A 16,549-nucleotide genomic window follows, 5' to 3' on the forward strand; every position below is an offset into this window, starting at 1 on the left:
ACCCGGTTCTCCCAGATAAGAGAGCTCTGGCTGACCCAAGGCCATTCCAGCAGCTGCCAGGGGAGGAGTGGGGAAACAACCCCGGTTCTCCCAGATAAGAGAGCTCTGGCTGACCCAAGGCCATTCCAGCAGCTGCCAGGGGAGGAGGGGGGAATCAAACCCGGGTCTCCCAGATAAGAGAGCTCTGGCTGACCCAAGGCCATGCTAGAAGGTGCAAGTGGAGGTGTGGGGAATCAAACCCGGTTTTCCCAGATAAGAGTCCGCACACTTCACCACTACACCAAACTGGCTATGTATGGCCTCAGAAATTATGGTTGTTTATTTTTAATGCTTATCCATTTGCCGTTTATTAAAACCATCTATATACTTTTGCCCTACACAGGAGCTGCAGGCAAGGTGGCTTCTAACAGAGATTTAAAGCAATATAAAACAATCATCAATAATCCAACCGACCCAAAAAAACCCAGCAACATACAGACAAGCCAGCAGCAAACAATCAATCACCCAGCCAGATATAGCAATGCAGGGGTGGCCAACGGTAGCTCTCCAGATGTTTTTTGCCTATAACTCCCATCAGCCCCAGCCAGCATGGCCAATGGCTCGGGCTGATGGGAGTTGTAGGCAAAAAAAACATCTGGAGAGCTACTGTTGGCCACCCCTGCAATAACAGATCAAGTCCAGCAAGGATACTCCAAGCATCTTTCCTAAAGAACATTTTCTAACGGATGCTAGGAGGGCCCTGGTTGAAACAGGACAATGTGGAACTCCAGGTGAAGAGCATTCCAGAAGAAGGGGGCACTGTTGCAGTGTGAAGGGTTGAGACATCATTGGAGGGGGTCATGGTTAATGTGATAGAATCATAGAATCATAGAGTTGGAAGAGACCTCCAGGGTCATCTAGTCCAACCCCCTGCACAATGCAAGAAACTCACAAATACCTTATGTTCTCAGGATGCTGGACTAGATGAACTCTTGTCTAATCCGGCAGGACTCTTCTTATGTTCTTAGTATGCTGGACCAGATGGACCCCTGGTCTGATCCAGCAGGGCTGTTTTAATGTTCTTAGAATGCTGGACTAGATAGACCCCTGGTCTGATCTAGCAGAGCTCTTCTTATGTTCTTAGGATGCTGGACTAGATGGACCATCAGTCTGATCCAACAGGGCTCTTCTTATGTTCTTAGGATGCTGGGCTAGATGGACCACTGGTCTGATCCAGAAGGGTTCTTCTTATGTTCTTAGGATGCTGGACTAGATGGACCATCAGTCTGATCCAACAGGGCTCTTCTTATGTTCTTAAGATGCTGGACTAGATGGACTACTGGCCTCATCCAGCAGGGCTCATCTTATGTTCTTAGGATGCCGGACTAGATCGACCACTGGCCTCATCTAAGAGGGCTTATGTTCTTATGTCTAGATGTTGGTTGTAATTCTGGAAGGATGCTTTCTGCCATATCAGTATTAAACACCATCCTTCTAACAGCCATCTGCCATTTCTCCTTGCATTACCTTGACTTTATGGCAACACATAAAGATCCCTTGGCCCTTCCTGCTTTCACTTTCAGCCTCACACAAAAAGAAAATGAAAAAAGGTCTGAAAAACATCTTCAGTTTGGCAAACCGTAAATTCAGAGAAATCCTGAATCCAGAGGCTCACGGACCACTAACCAGTAATGAAATCCAAGAGCAAAACCGACAAGGAATAATGTTGGGGAGCAAAATGCTCATTTGTAACAGGTCATAAAATTGGCAAAAAGACGGTAATCGGAAACATGGTGTTTAATGCCATGGAAAATGGACTGCGCAGTTTTTAGTGACTGCCGGCTGAGACAGAGCAGGACCAGGTGGAAGAAGAGTGCGAGGAGACCTCTTGTGAGAACTTTCAGAAGGTAGCCGTGTCGGTCTTCAGGAGAAGTGCTAGGATCGAGTCCTTAGCACTTTATCTCCAAGGAGAGCTTTGATTTTCAAAAGCTCATACCTGCAAGATCTTGTCAATCTCTAAGATGCTAAGGGACTCGAACCCAGCTCTTACGAGGAGCATCAGACTGAAGAAAAGCAATTTGCCATTCTGAATTATGGGGGGGACGACCTAAAGTGGTTAAGTCTTTGGGGGAATCAGATTGTTATCACAGAGTAATCAGTACAAGACAACAGGCTTGAGATAGAGTGATGGGTACCTCCCAGGTGAGAAGAAGAAGATGATGATGATGAAGAAGAAGAGGAGAAGGAGGAGGAGACTGGATTTATACCCTTCCCTTCATTTGAAGTCTCCAAGTGGCCTACAATCTCCTTCCCTCCCTCTCCGCACAACAGACACCCTGTGAGGTAGGTGGGGCTGAAAGAGCTCTTTTGAAAACTGCTCTTGAGAGAACAGATCTGAGAGAACTGTGATTGGCCAAAGGTCACACCAACAGGTGCATGTGGAGGAGTGGGGGATCAAACCTGATTCTCCGGATTAGGGTCCAATGTTCTTAACCACCACACCAAGTTGGCTACCAGCTATGGCTTGGGCAAACCTATCAGGGACTGTAGTGGAACAGGCCTGCTCCGACATGCAGGTTCAGTTCCACCTCGCCTTCCAACACCTAGATAGGCTTTTCTTTCTCTCTCAGGTAACCACTTTCACCATCTGACCTTTGTACAGAATTGCCCACTGGGAGGGCCAGGACTCCCACTACCCCTTCCACGTTCTGAGGCCTTGCCTCTGTGTCTCCCACTGCCCACCACAAAAAAAAAGAAATGGAAACAATGTAATTCCCCTGTCCTTCTCTCTATACATGCCCTATCAGATGTTAAAATATAAGACAAGAGCCTGAGCTTCGGATGTTATGGATCTCTACACAGGTACCATTACCTTACAGCTTTCTCCAGTTTTCCTCCACTAGACCTCAGTGAAGAGTTGTCTGCCCTGATGAACTCAGCACCCAAGAAGAGAACCCTCTCCTTGCTCCCAGGAGCTTTATTACCTCTCTCTTCCCTGACCACGCCAGGCCGAGAGCTCCAGGAGTACCTTCCTGAAGTCTCCCTAGTTTCAATCCCTCCAAATCTCTGTTCCCTGCTTGGAAGGGGAGGGGAGAGCTTGGCCATCCTATCGTCTACACCTATTATAGAGCTGCCAAGTTCCCGTTGAGGGTAGGGCATCCCCTAGTTTGGCAGGCCCCAACACACCAGCAGGGAGGAGGCCGCTGGGGATCCCTGCCCCCCAAAGAGTCCCATCGCTGTGTGGTGTCTGGAAGTGATATATCACACCAGGCACATTGCACGAGGATGCTCTAGCGATTTGTGGGAAACTCTGTGGTTTCGTGTAGGGACGCTTAGTAATTTGTAGGAAAACTCTAAGGTCAAATTGCGAGACAGTCCCTGCATGAAACCATAGAGTTTCCTGTGAATTCCTAGAGCATCCCCTCATGACGTGTACGGCGTGATACGTCACTTCTGGGTGACGTCATCATGTGAAGAGGTTCCCCCATCAACAGCCGCAGGGGACTTGGCAACCCTAACCTATTAGCATTTGTATGAAGGCAGACTGAGGTAAGTCTGGAAAGCAATCGAACTGACTTTCTCCCTTCCTGCCTGCAGGAGGCGGAAACAGCCACAAAATGGCTGCCGCAGCTTCCCTTCAGTCACTCAGTGAAGATCCTTATGTTGTGGTGGCAGCTGCTGCCTAAGTAATTTTATATATATATAAAAAATCTGTACAGCCAATTCAATCTCCATTGCCAATCAATCGCCTTGCTGGGCAACAGCCCCACCTGGCACCGCCCACTTCCTAAAAACACTTGATGGGCACCAGAAAATGTGTCAGTGGTTGCCATGACAATCACAGGTGCCATGTTGGGGACCCTGATCTAGTTTTTAAAAAAAAAAAAAACCATTCTGTTTTTGTGTTAAAGAAGACCGCAGATTTATACCCCACCCTTCTCACTGAATCAGAGACTCAGAGCGGCTTACAATCTCCTTTATCTTCCTCCCCAACAACAGACACTCTATGAGGTGGGTGGGGCTGGAGAGGGCTCTCACCGCAGCTGCCCTTTCAAGGACAACTCCTGCGAGAGCTCTGGCTGACCCAAGGCCATTCCAGCAGGTGCAAGTGGAGGAGTGGGGAGTCAAACTCGGTTCTCCCAGATAAGAGTCCGCGCACTTAACCACTACACCAAACTGGCTCTCTCACACCAAACTAGTCACTGTGGTCAAATCAGGCAATTGTTTTAGCCATTCAGCATTTTATACCTTCTGGCTCTCATTAGATCCGTGCATCATATGAAACCATGACTCGGAAGCCGGCTTGAAAGATTAACTGAATGGAGAGCGGAGCACATAAACTCTTTAATTAATCAATTAACGAAAGGACAAAGGGGGGGGGGAAGCAGTGGGAGGAAGCGGGAAACAAAAACGTGAAAATGCCCTCGACTTGGCTACTTTTTGGTCTGTTTGGTTCTGCAAATCTTTTCCCTGCAGCGTCTTTGAAATATGTATCGCTTGATTGGTCAGGTGTATTAAATCGCACGGGGATTAGAACCCAAACAGCCCCACCGATGTCTACGGCGGATGAAAGCGATAGCAGGCATGAATCCAATCTGGGTTGTATCTCTTCCAACGAATCTCATCCTTTCCCTCTACTGCATTTTTTTTTTCCTTCTGGTACGGAATTAGTATTCATTGGGAAGAAGGCATGAAGGGATAGGCCCCGGCTTTCTGCCTGCCGAAGAAGCAGCTTGGCTTTTCGAAAGCTTTGCTCAGGAGGAGAAGTTGGCAAATTAAATTAAAATCTTTCAACTGAGTCCTTCTGGAGAGGGGAGGAAGTGACACAGAATGACACCGGGGGAAGTCAGGCAGATGCAGGGTGGAGGATTTCGACAGAGAGAGATACTTAAGAGGGCGGGAAATGCTACTGAAGAAGGCCCCTCTATTGGAGGTGGCTGGATGAGCAACTAGGAGAGATCTTTTTTCCTGCCTCCGCATTGCTAAAGCTTGCCAATCTCCAGGTGTTAGCTGGAGATCTCCTGGGACGACAACTGATGATATCGAATTTATATCCTGTCCTCCACTCCGAATCTCAGAGCGGCTCACAATTTCTTTTATCTTCCTCTCCCACAACAGACACCCTGTGATTTGTGGGAAACTATGGTTTCCCACAAATCACATGATTCCCCCCACAAATCACAAGTGTGATGCGGTGGCTAAAAAAGGCAAATGCAATTTTGGGCTGTATCAACAGAAGCATAGTATCCAGATCTCACTCACACACACACACACACATATATATAATTTTGCCACTGTGTGACACAGAGTGTTGGACTGGATGGGCCATTGGCCTGATCTAACATGGCTTCTCTTATGTTTTTATGTTCTTACAAGCATAGCCAGCTTCAAAAGGGGATTGGATTGGATAAAAATATAGAGCAGAGGTCCATCAGTGACTATTAGCCACAGTTTGTGTGTGTGTGTGTATTGGCCACTGTGTGATACAGAGCGTTGGACTGGATGGGCCATTGGCCTGATCCAACATGGCTGTTCTTATGTTTCAAAACCTCCAAGGAAGGAGAGCCCACCACCTCCCGTGGAAGCCTGTTCCACTGAGGAACCGCTGTAACGGTCAGGAAGTTCTTCCTAATGTTGAGCCAGAAACTCTTTTCATTTAATTTCAACACATTGGTTCTGGTCCTACCCTCCGGGGCCACAGAAAACAATTCCACACCATCCTGTATATGACAGCCCTTCAAGTATTTGGTGATCATATCACCTTGGGACCCAGAAGTGGGTCACCGCAAAGCCTCTGAAAGTGGATTGTGGGTGAGCCCACCCTAATGGCTGCATCAACCCTTTCCATGGCTCTCTTTTGTATCTAGGAAACCAAGATCAGACTCTAGAAAAAGTATCTTCCATTTCATATATAAGCTGGTGTTTTTTCTTCACTGCATATAATTGGGAAGGGCAGGAGTGGGAGGGCTTCTAGTGTCTGGCGCCATTGGTAGACCTCCTGATGGCCCCTGGTTCTTTTGGCCACTGTGTGAAACAGAGTGTTGGACTGGATGGGCCATTGGCCTGATCCAACATGGCTTCTCTTATGTTTATCTTCGCTAAGTAGTAAAAAAAAATGGCGACCGTAAACTGGATGTCTGAGGCTCCTTTTGCTCTGGGACAGCCTTCAGACATCCGGAAGTTAGTTAATATCGCAGCAGAACTATCCCGACGGAGGAAACTACAAGCTGAAACTGGACAACTCAAAAAACACCGCAAAGGAGCAGGTAACAAAATAATCCGGTTTGGAGAAGGATTCGAGGTGACAACGATTGACTACCGGAAGGCAGATGTTGCTGTCTGATCAGCCACTTTTAATCTGGTAGGAAACAGCAGCGACAACTGATTAAACTGTGTGTCTGAACAGGCCCAATGTGTTGGACTGGACGGCCCATTGGCCTGATCCAACATGCCTTCTCTTATGTTCTTATGTGACACAGAGTGTTGGACTGGATGGGCCTTTGGCCTGATCCAACATGGCTTCTCTTATGTTCTTATGTGACACAGAGTGTTGGACTGGATGGGCCATTGGCCTGATCCAACATGGCTTCTCTTATGTTCTTCTGTGACACAGAGTGTTGGACTGGATGGGCCATTGGCCTGATCCAACATGCCTTCTCTTATGTTCTTATGTGACACAGAGTGTTGGACTGGATGGGCCTTTGGCCTGATCCAACATGGCTTTTCTTACGTTCTTAAAAAGTGTCTTGATGCTTACAAAAGTGAGTTTCTTAGACTCTTATGAGGGGTTGGAGGGAGGCATGAAGGGGAAGGCAGTCAAAAGCCAGAATGGCATCCTCACATGCCAAGGCAGCCTATATTGGGATGCCTCTTTCCTTGGGGTTCACAGTGAGGGCTACACACAACCTTGTGCTCGTGTTTTCTTGCCCAATCTATGAGGAAACAATGGGGGTCACAGCGTCTCTGACTCAGAACTTCAGGATTAGCATATCAATAAACCAGGAAGAAATACTGTCTCTCTGTACCAATGTGTTTATCAGTTCTTTGTGCTCACGGTCTTCAAAGAAATCAAGTACATTACAGTAGGTTATATACATTTCTGACTGAGTATGCTGCGTGGTGCCATTAATGATAATTAGGTTAATTAAACATGACTTCGTGACCTTGTCCCTTCCCCATTGGGTGATATTCACCCCGAGATATATGAGCCTGGGGCCAATAGTGTTGCATTAACAACTTTTCCAAAGTGGCACTCTAAGTTGAGTGCAGCGGCTATTCTCAAGGCCAAAAATAAAGTTGCTTACAGGTTCAGAGGCTCGTAGCCATGGAGACGGGAAGTCTTATTATGGGATGGGTCTTCCCCTCTCTCAAAGAAGCTGTGTTGTCTCAACCCCTCTCTCCTTTGGGAAGGTGGAAGTTTCTAGCAATTGCTTGCCTTGCATCTCATCTGAGATAAAGGTTCTATCTTCAGGACCGCCTTTCTTTATATATACACCAGAGAGCCCAAAATCATTCGAGGTCCCAAAATCTTCTTAAGATCCCCGGAGCAAAAGAAACTCGATTATTCACAACCAGAGCCAATGTGCTCTCGGTAGGAGCCCCCAGTCTGTAGAATGCCCTACCCGAAAACATCAGGGACTTGTCACCATTCCGCAGGACCTGTAAGAGTGTTGGACTGGATGGGCCGTTTGCCTAATTCAATATGGCTTCTCTTATGTTCTTATGTGACACAGAATGTTGCTGGATGGGCCATTGGCCTGGTCCACCATGGCTTCTCTTATGTTCTTATGTGACACAGAGTTTTGGACTGGATGGGCCATTGGCCTGATCCAACATGGCTTCTCTTATGTTCTTATGTGACACAGAGTGTTGGACTGGATGGGCCATTGGGCTGATCCAACATGGCTTCTCTTATGTTCTTATGTGACACAGAGTGTTGGAATGGATGGGCCATTTGCCTAATTCAATATGGCTTCTCTTACGTTCTTATGTGACACAGAGTGTTGGACTGGATGGACCGTTTGCCTAATCCAACATGGCTTCTCTTATGTTCTTATGCGACACTGAATGTTGCTGGATGGGCCACTGGCCTGATCCAACATGGCTTCTCTTATGTTCTTAAAATGTGTCCTGACGCTTACAAAATTGAGTTTCTTAGACTCTTACGAGAGGTTAGAATGAAACACAAAGAAGAAGGTGGTCAGCAATGGGTCACCATACCAAGTCGGTTTGGATTTGTGGGCCAAAGGTATCAGAGCAGTGCCTCTGGATGAGAAAATCTGCTTCCTCTACCTACGGGGATCATCTCCTCGGTCCCAGACCCTGATCTCTCTCCTCCCCTTCTCCCAGCCATGCCGACGGATGGGGCAAACTCACCGAAGTGTTCTGGCACTGGACGCTCGAGCTGTTGAACCTCAAGGCTGGCACCCTCTGCTCGTCCCCCTGGATGCTAAGGATGCACTCGTAGCCCCGCTGACCCGACTGTGGCTGCGGCAGGTTCTTGGCCTTCAGCGTGATGGGCTTGACGACTTCCACCGGCACCAAGATCTTGCTGACCGGCAGCAGCTGAGGGCAGTCCTACAGAAAGGGCGGCAGTGGCGGGGGGTGGAGAGAGGAAGAGAAATCCCACACAGTTAATAGTGGTTAATATTAAGGCCCAGTTTCATATCCCAGAATGCCCGGTTCCTGCTTCAGGTCTTGGCGGAAAGTTCTGTCAAGTCGCCGCTGACTTATTTAGGGTTGCCAATCCCCGGGTGGGGTTATACAACACACAGAGAGTAACACGGCAAAAGGACAAAAAGAATCAAAGGTACCTTGTACAAAAAGGACAAAAAAAATTAAAGGGGCACCTTGTAGGTGTTCCTTCAAATCCTAACACTTAAGAGAAATTGCTAAGAGGATTGTTGCAGCTTGAAGAAGCTCCCGCGAAACAAGGGTTCCGTACGACCTTGTCCTTGGAAACTTGGATTCTTGGCTGCATCTCTGGACAGACATTAAACATCTGGAGTACTACACCAGGATTTCATGGAATGAGATGGGAAGTTTTACCATAGGATGAAAAGGAAGGCCCTTGGTGCTATTGCTTCCTCTTCTATTAAGGACTAAAAGTTATGGTTGTTTTGTAATTTATGATGGTGGAACTTGTGTTTATTTTTGTTGACTTTGTATAATTTAATAATAGAAGCTGGTTTTCATGGTGGGTTATGTACCTTTGATTTTTTTAAATCAAACTGGAGAGCCAGTTTGGTGTAGTGGTTAAGTTTGCAGACTCTTATCTGGGAGAACCGGGTTTGATTCCCCACTCCTCCACTTGCACCTGCTGGAATGGCCTTGGGTCAGCCATAGCTCTGGCAGAGGTTGTCCTTGAAAGGGCAGCTGCTGTGAGAGCCCTCTCCAGCCCCACCCACCTCACAGGGTTTCTGTTGTAGGGGAGGAAGGTAAAGGAAATTGTGAGCCACTCTGAGACTCTTCGGAGTGGAGGACGGGATATAAATCCAATATCTTCATCTACCTCACAGGGTGTCTGTTGTGGGGGAGGAAGGTAAAGGAGATTCTGAGCCGCTCTGAGACTCTTCAGAGTGGAGGGCGGGATATAAATCCAATAATTTTTTTAATCCCCAGGTGGGGGCAGGGGATTCCCCAGTTTGGAGGCCCTCCCCCCACTTCAGGGTCATCAGAAAGTGGGAGGGGGGAATCTCTGTTGGGCACTCCATTATTCCCTACGATAAAATGGAAAACTGATCCATGGTTATCTGGGGTTCTGGGAGGCATGTTTGTTGAGATAGAGGCACAAAATTTTTTGCATAGCATCTAGTTTCTCTCCTCAAAAGACCTTCCAAGTTTCAAAAAGTTTGGAACAGGAGGTCCAATTCTATGAGCTCCAAAGGAAGGTGCTCCTATCCTTCATTATTTCTAACAGAGGGAAGGCATTTAAAAGGTGTGCTGTCCCTTTAAATGTGATGGTCAGAACTCCCTTTGGGGTTCACTTATCCTTGTCACACCCTCACTCCTGGCTCCATCCCCAAAATCCCCAGATATTTCTTGAATTGGACCTGGCTACCTTAGACTTATTTATTTACTTATTTACATTATTTAGAGTTTGCATTTCTCCCTTGGGCTTAAGGTAGATTACCCAGAGGACAATATAATCGAAGGATGGGTCATTCAGTAACTGAGGAGTCCCCAACCTTTTTGAACCTGTGGGCATCTGTGGAATTTTGACACCGTGTGATGAGCAAAGCCACAAAATGATTGCCGTGGGAGGCAGAGCTGAGCACAAAATGGCTGCTGTAGGGGACAGAGCCAGGCACAAAATGGTTGAGGCAGTTCCTTTCAGTCACACAATGAAGACCCTGGCACTGGGGCTTAAGAACCTGCACAGCCAATCAAATCTCCAGTGGCCAATCAAAAGCCTTGCCAGGCCAAAGCCCCACCTGGAACCTACTCTTATTTTAAAGACACTAAAGACACTCCCTGGCAACACAAGTTCTCTATGACATCACAGGCTGTGTTGACAGCACAAGGGTGATGAGGCAGGCGAGGAGGTCAAAAGGGAAAGGGCAGAGACAGCCAATGGTACACCCTGGCAGCACAAGCTCTCTATGACATCAGAGGCCCAGTCGACATCACAGAGGAGATGAGGCAGGCAAGAGGGTCATAAGGGAAAGAAACTCCCCTTCTAGTAGAGACTGCTGATGACATTCCCTGACAACACAAGCCCTCTATGACATCACAGACTGTGTTGACATCACCTAGGAGACGAGGCTGGCAAGGAGGTCTGAAGGGAAATACTGCCCCCTCTCCCAGAACCCAAACCCCATGACACTCCCTGGCAACACAAGCTCTCCATGACATCAGAGGCCCGGTTGACATCACAAAGGAGATGAGGTAGGCAAGGAGGTCTGAAGGGCAATACCAGCTTCCTCCCAGTTAAAAAAAAGAAACCAGTGACACTCGCTGGCAACCCAAGCTCTCAAGGACATCAGAGGCATTGTTGACATCACAAGGGAGAAGAGGCGGACAAGGATCTGAAGGGAAAGGGCCCCCTTCCAGCAGAAAAACCCAATGACACATCCTGGCAACACACGCTATCTGTGATATCAGAGGCACTGTTGACATCACAAAGAAGATGAGGCAGGTAAAGTAGTCTGAAGGAAAAGGGTTCCCCTCCAGCAGAGAAACCCAATGATACTTCCTGGCAACACAAACTCTTTATGACATCAGAGGCCCAGTTGACATCACAAAAAAACATAGAATCATAGAGTTGGAAGGGACCTCTAGGGTCATCTAGTCCAACCTCCTGCACAATGCAGGAAATTCACAAACACCTCCCCCTAAATTCACAAGATCTTCATTGCTGTCAGATGGCCATCTAGCCTCTGTTTCAAAACCTCCAAGGAAGGAGAGCCTACCACCTCTTGAGGAAGCCTGTTCCACTGAGGAACCACTCTCATGGTCAGGAAGTTCTTCCTAATGTTGAGCCGGAAACTCTTTCAATTTAACTTCAACCCGTTGGTTCTGGTCTTACCTTCTGGGGCCACAGAAAACAATTCCACACTATCCTCTATATGACAGCCCCCCTTGAAGATAGTGATCATATCACCTCTCAGCCGCCTCCTCTCCAGGCTAAACATGCCCAGTTCCTTCAACCTTTCTTCATAGGACTTGGTCTCCAGACCCCTCATCAGGCAGGGAAGGAAGTCAGAAGGAAAAGTGCCCCCCCCCTCCCAGCAGAGAACAGCTAAGGACAATTCCTGCGACAGCCAATGACAATCTCTGTCAACACAAGTTCTCTATGACATCAGAGGCCTAGTTGACATCACAAAAGAGATGAGGCAGGAAAGGAGGTCTGTAGGGAAATGGACCCCTCCCAGTAGAGACAGCCAATGACACTTCCTGGCAACTCAAGCTCTCTATGACATCACAGGCCCAGACAACATCACAAGATCTCTGTGACATCACAAGCTGTGTCGACATCACAAAGGAGATGAGGCAGGCAGGGAGGTCAAAAGGGAAAGCGCCCCGCTTCCAGTAGAGAAAGCCAGTGACACTCCTTGGCAACACAGGCTCTCTGTGACATCACAAGGTGTGTTGACATCACAGAGGACATGAGGCAGGCAAGAAGGTTCAAAGGGAAAAGGCCCCCTCTCCCAGTAGAGACAGCCAATGACAATCCCAGGCAACTTTCAAGCTTTCTATGACATCAGAGGCCCAGTTAACATCACAAAGGAGATGAGGCAGGCAAGAAAGAAGAAGACTGCAAATTTATACCCCGCCCTTCTCTCTGAATCAGAGACTCAGAGCGACTTACAATCTCCTATATCTTCTCCCCCCACAACAAACACCCTGTGAGGTGGGTGAGGCTGAGAGGGCTCTCACAGCAGCTGCCCTTTCAAGGAAAACCTCTGTCAGAGCTCTGGCTGACTCGACACTATTCCAGCAGGTGAAAGCAGAGGAGTGGGGTGTGATTCCCCACTCCTCCTATGTAAGAGTCCACACACTTAACCACCACACCAAACTGGAGTAGTCCAAAGAGGGCAGGGGTCTCTTGCTTCCCTCTGTTGGAATGTGAAGCCCTGGAATTCTTTCTATACTCCATGCCAAAGCCATAACCTTTTCCAATAATGCTCCTTTCAAGTTCATTAACAGAAGGCAATTGTGGCGGCCCTAATAAAGGATTCGTTAGCATATAAAAAGGTTTCGGGCTGTGCGGGGAAGTTCATTATAGATAATTGAAGAGGCGAGAGCCATAAAAAAGGCAGAGTCTCTCTCACTATGTGTGACTTTATCTGATTGGCCTAATGTACTTCCTAATTGAAATTTAAAAAGGCAATTGCTCAGAAAGATGGAAGGGACGGAGCTGGAGGAGCTCATTGCCCGCGTCTCGTGTTCGAGCCACAGGGTGACTGGGGATGTTGGAATACGCAGCTTTACCTCCTCGAAAGGAAAGTTCTGTTTTGCTGTCGTGCCCAAGAGAGATGAGGATGAAAATCATCAACACACCACTAAGGGAAATTGGAACTCCTGTTCTAACTTCAAGTGTAGGCTAATGGGGGGTCTGACCCTGCTTAGGCTGAGACAGAAAATGATCTTGGGGTTGTAGTGGACAGGAAGAAGAAGAAGACAACATGATGATGATGATATTGGATTTATATCCTGCCCTCCACTCCAAATCTCAGAGTCTCAGAGCAGCTCACAATCTCCCTTTACCTTCCGCCCCCACAACAGAAACCTTGTGAGGTGAGTGGGGCTGAGAGAGCTCTTACAGCAGCTGCCCTTTCAAGGACAACTCCTGCAAGAGCTATGGCTGACCCAAGGCCATTCCAGCAGCTGCAAGTGGAGGAGTGGGGGAATCAAACCCGGATCTCCCGGATAAGAGTCCGTGCAATTAACCACTACACCAAACTGGCTATTGGTAGTGGAAGCTGCCATCAAACCTCAGTTGACTCATGGTGACTCCCGTAAGGCTTTCAAGACAAGAGACTAAAAGGTCTCCTATCCAAGTACTAACCAGAGCCGAACCTGTTTAGCTTCCGAGATCCATAAGAACATAAGAGAAGCCATGTTGGGTCAGGCCAATGGCACATCCAGTCCAACACTCTGTGTCACAAAAAAGAGAACATAAGAGAAGCCACGTTGGGTCAGGCCAATGGCCCCTCCAATCTAACTCTATGTGTCACATAAGAACATAAGAGAAGCCATGTTGGGTCAGGCCAGTGGCCCATCCAGTCTAACACTCCGTGTCACATAAGAACATAAGAGAAGCCATGCTGGGTCAGGCCTATGGCCCATCCAGTCCAACACTCTGTGTCACAGAAGAACACAAGAGAAGCCATGTTGGATCAGGCCAATAGCCCATCCAGTCCAACACTCTGCGTCACATAAGAACATAAGAGAAGCCATGCTGGGTCAGGCCAATAGCCCATCAATTCCAACACTCTGTGTCACATAAGAACATAAGAGAAGCCATGTTGGATCAGGCCAGTGGCCCATCCATTCCAACACTCTGTGTCACATAAGAACATAAGAGAAGCCATGCAGGATCAGGCCAGTGGCCCATCCATTCCAACACTCTGTGTCACACAATGGCCAAAAAAACCCAAGTGCCATCAAGAGGTCTGCCAGTGGGGCTAGAAGCCCTCCCACTGTGCCCCCCCGCCCCAAGCACAAGAATAAAAATATGGAGCACAGGTCCATCAGTGGCTATTAGCCACAGTGTATGTGTGTATATAAAATTTTTTGCCACTGTGTGACACAGAGTGTTGGACTTGATGGGCCGTTGGCCTGATCCAACATGGCTTCTCTTATATTCTTCTGTGACACAGTGTTGGACTGGATGGGCCATTGGCCTGATCCAACATGGCTTCTCTTATGTTCTTCTGTGACACAGAGTGTCGGACTAGATGGGCCATTGGCCTGATCCAACATGGCTTCTCTTATATTCTTCTGTGACAGAGTGTTGGACTGGATGGGCCACTGGCCTGATCCAACATGGCTTCTCTTATGTTCTTATGTGACACAAGAGTGTTGGACTTGATGGGCCGTTGGCCTGATCCAACATGGCTTCTCTTATGTTCTTATGTTCTTAAGAATACAGAGCAGCATCGCTGCCTCAGACAGAGAGCTCCAGCAATAAGCTGTCCAGATTGGGCTAGCCTCAGCCATCCATATCAGGGCAACATAACCTGTACGCTCCGTATAAAGGGCGACTCACGCTGTGAGGCACCTCACGTAGTGATTCACCATAACAACTTTTACCAATCCTTTCCTTTATTTGTTAGCGTCTTTGACCAATGGTCTTAAGCTCAGCATAATAAACCGGTCACTGAATAAAACCGCAAACAAAGGCAACTTTACAGAAACAAAATTCCAGAACAGTTTAAAAATCAAGTTAAAATCAAAAATTACGTAGCGTTGTTATTTAGATTCATAAAACCCCTTGGGATTTAATTTTTTTTAAAATATAAACACATAGCGCGTAATATCGATGAGGCCGGTTTCAGGAACGTTTTAAGGAAAGCATCATCGACGGGTATTTTGGCACCGAGCGGGTTATTTCAGGGTTTGTATCTGCAAATAATAGGGTTATCACCCAAGGTTCCATTGGAAGCTGATACCTTTGGAGAAAGGTATCTAGGATTGATCCACTGATGGTGAAATAAAATAAGATGGCCTAATGCAAGGGTCATTTTGTAGAAAAACAGGCGGTGGAGCTCATCCAGGGATTGTTATGCAGCTGCACCTACTATTCAATAGGCAAGGTGGGAAGGAGGAGATGGAACCATCAGAAAGGTTCAGGAGCTGTGCTCCTGTGAGCTCCTGCTGAATCCAAGGCCTGGTCTAATATCTCTATTAAACCTGCTGCACAGTCACATAATCACTCCAAGAATGGAATTTTAATAAACTTTTACAACTTCAAAAATAGAAGAAGACAGCTGCAGATTTATACCCCGTCCTTCTTTCTGAATCAGAGACTCAGAGCGGGTTACAATCTCCTATATCTTCTCCCCCCACAACAGACACCCTGTGAGGTGGGTGAGGCTGAGAGGGCTCTCCCTTTTCAAGGACAATTCCTGCAAGAGCTCTGGCTGATCCAAGACCATTCCAGCAGCTGCAAGTAGAGGAGTGGGGAATGAAATCCGGTTCTCCCAGATAAAAGCCTGCACACTTAACCCCTACACCAAACTGAACATAAAGCAGCGAGCAAGTCTACTGAGCAAAAGAAAAGGAAGACATCATCCCGCCACCCACGACACGTAGCGACTGATTTACGGCTTGCGCTACGCTTACATTATTACACCGCTAATTCCCATGGCCATAAAATTATATTTACATTTACCTTTACACTACAGAACACTTGGGGTGGGAGAGAGAGAGGAAAGACTAAAGAGATCTTATTAGGTCATAAAGCGGAATCGGGTCAACAATGCGCCATGAGAATTCCGAGGCCAGTCAATTTCTTGATTATCTTTCCTACAGGGTTCCCTTTTCTCCTCTACCCCAATTTCCCAAGTTATGCCATTCCCATATGTAATCAGACCAGTCCGGGAGAGTTCTTCCACCAGTCAAAGAATCTTTTAACGCGCCATATATTTTATCTGCATTTCCTAAAAGTTTATGGCGCCGTTAGCTTGATGGACGACGTACACATTTACTGGCGCAGCAGAAGTAATAATACAGAAAAGAAAATGCCCATAACCTTAAAAGGTAACTGAGGAAGGGAAGGCTGCCGGGGGGATTTATGGAAAGCATAAACGTCTGGAGAGATAACCGCAGAATAATTGAGTATTGGTCTACTGGTGGCTTTGAGATGCTCCATCCTAGTTAAGGGGGTTGTCAGGGATTCCATTCCATAAAACCAGGTTTTATATCCTTTGTTTATTTTTAATGCCGGGGAACAGAGTCTCTTTTTCTCGAGGCAAAAGAGCCTCGAAATCTATAAGAACGGCAGAAGAGCCCTGCTGGATCAGACCGACAGTTCATCTAGTTCAGCCTCCTGCCTCACGCTGGCCAACCAGTTCCTCTGGAGGGCCAACATCAGGGCAGAGTGGCCGAGGCCTTCATAAGAACA

General features: G+C 47.4%; 1 protein-coding gene across 1 annotated transcript in view; it reads right to left on the reverse strand.

Annotated features, from left to right (window-relative positions):
- Positions 1 to 16,549, reverse strand: part of PLXNA4 (plexin A4) — a 930,623-nt gene that overhangs the window by 311,973 nt on the left and 602,101 nt on the right. Inside the window, exon 9 of the mRNA XM_060246008.1 lies at positions 8,356 to 8,556. Within this exon, the coding sequence (XP_060101991.1) occupies positions 8,356 to 8,556 (201 nt within the window). The remainder of the gene's footprint in view (positions 1 to 8,355; positions 8,557 to 16,549) is intronic.

This window comes from Heteronotia binoei, chromosome 8 (assembly GCF_032191835.1).
Source record: "Heteronotia binoei isolate CCM8104 ecotype False Entrance Well chromosome 8, APGP_CSIRO_Hbin_v1, whole genome shotgun sequence".
NCBI classification, from domain to species: domain Eukaryota; kingdom Metazoa; phylum Chordata; class Lepidosauria; order Squamata; family Gekkonidae; genus Heteronotia; species Heteronotia binoei.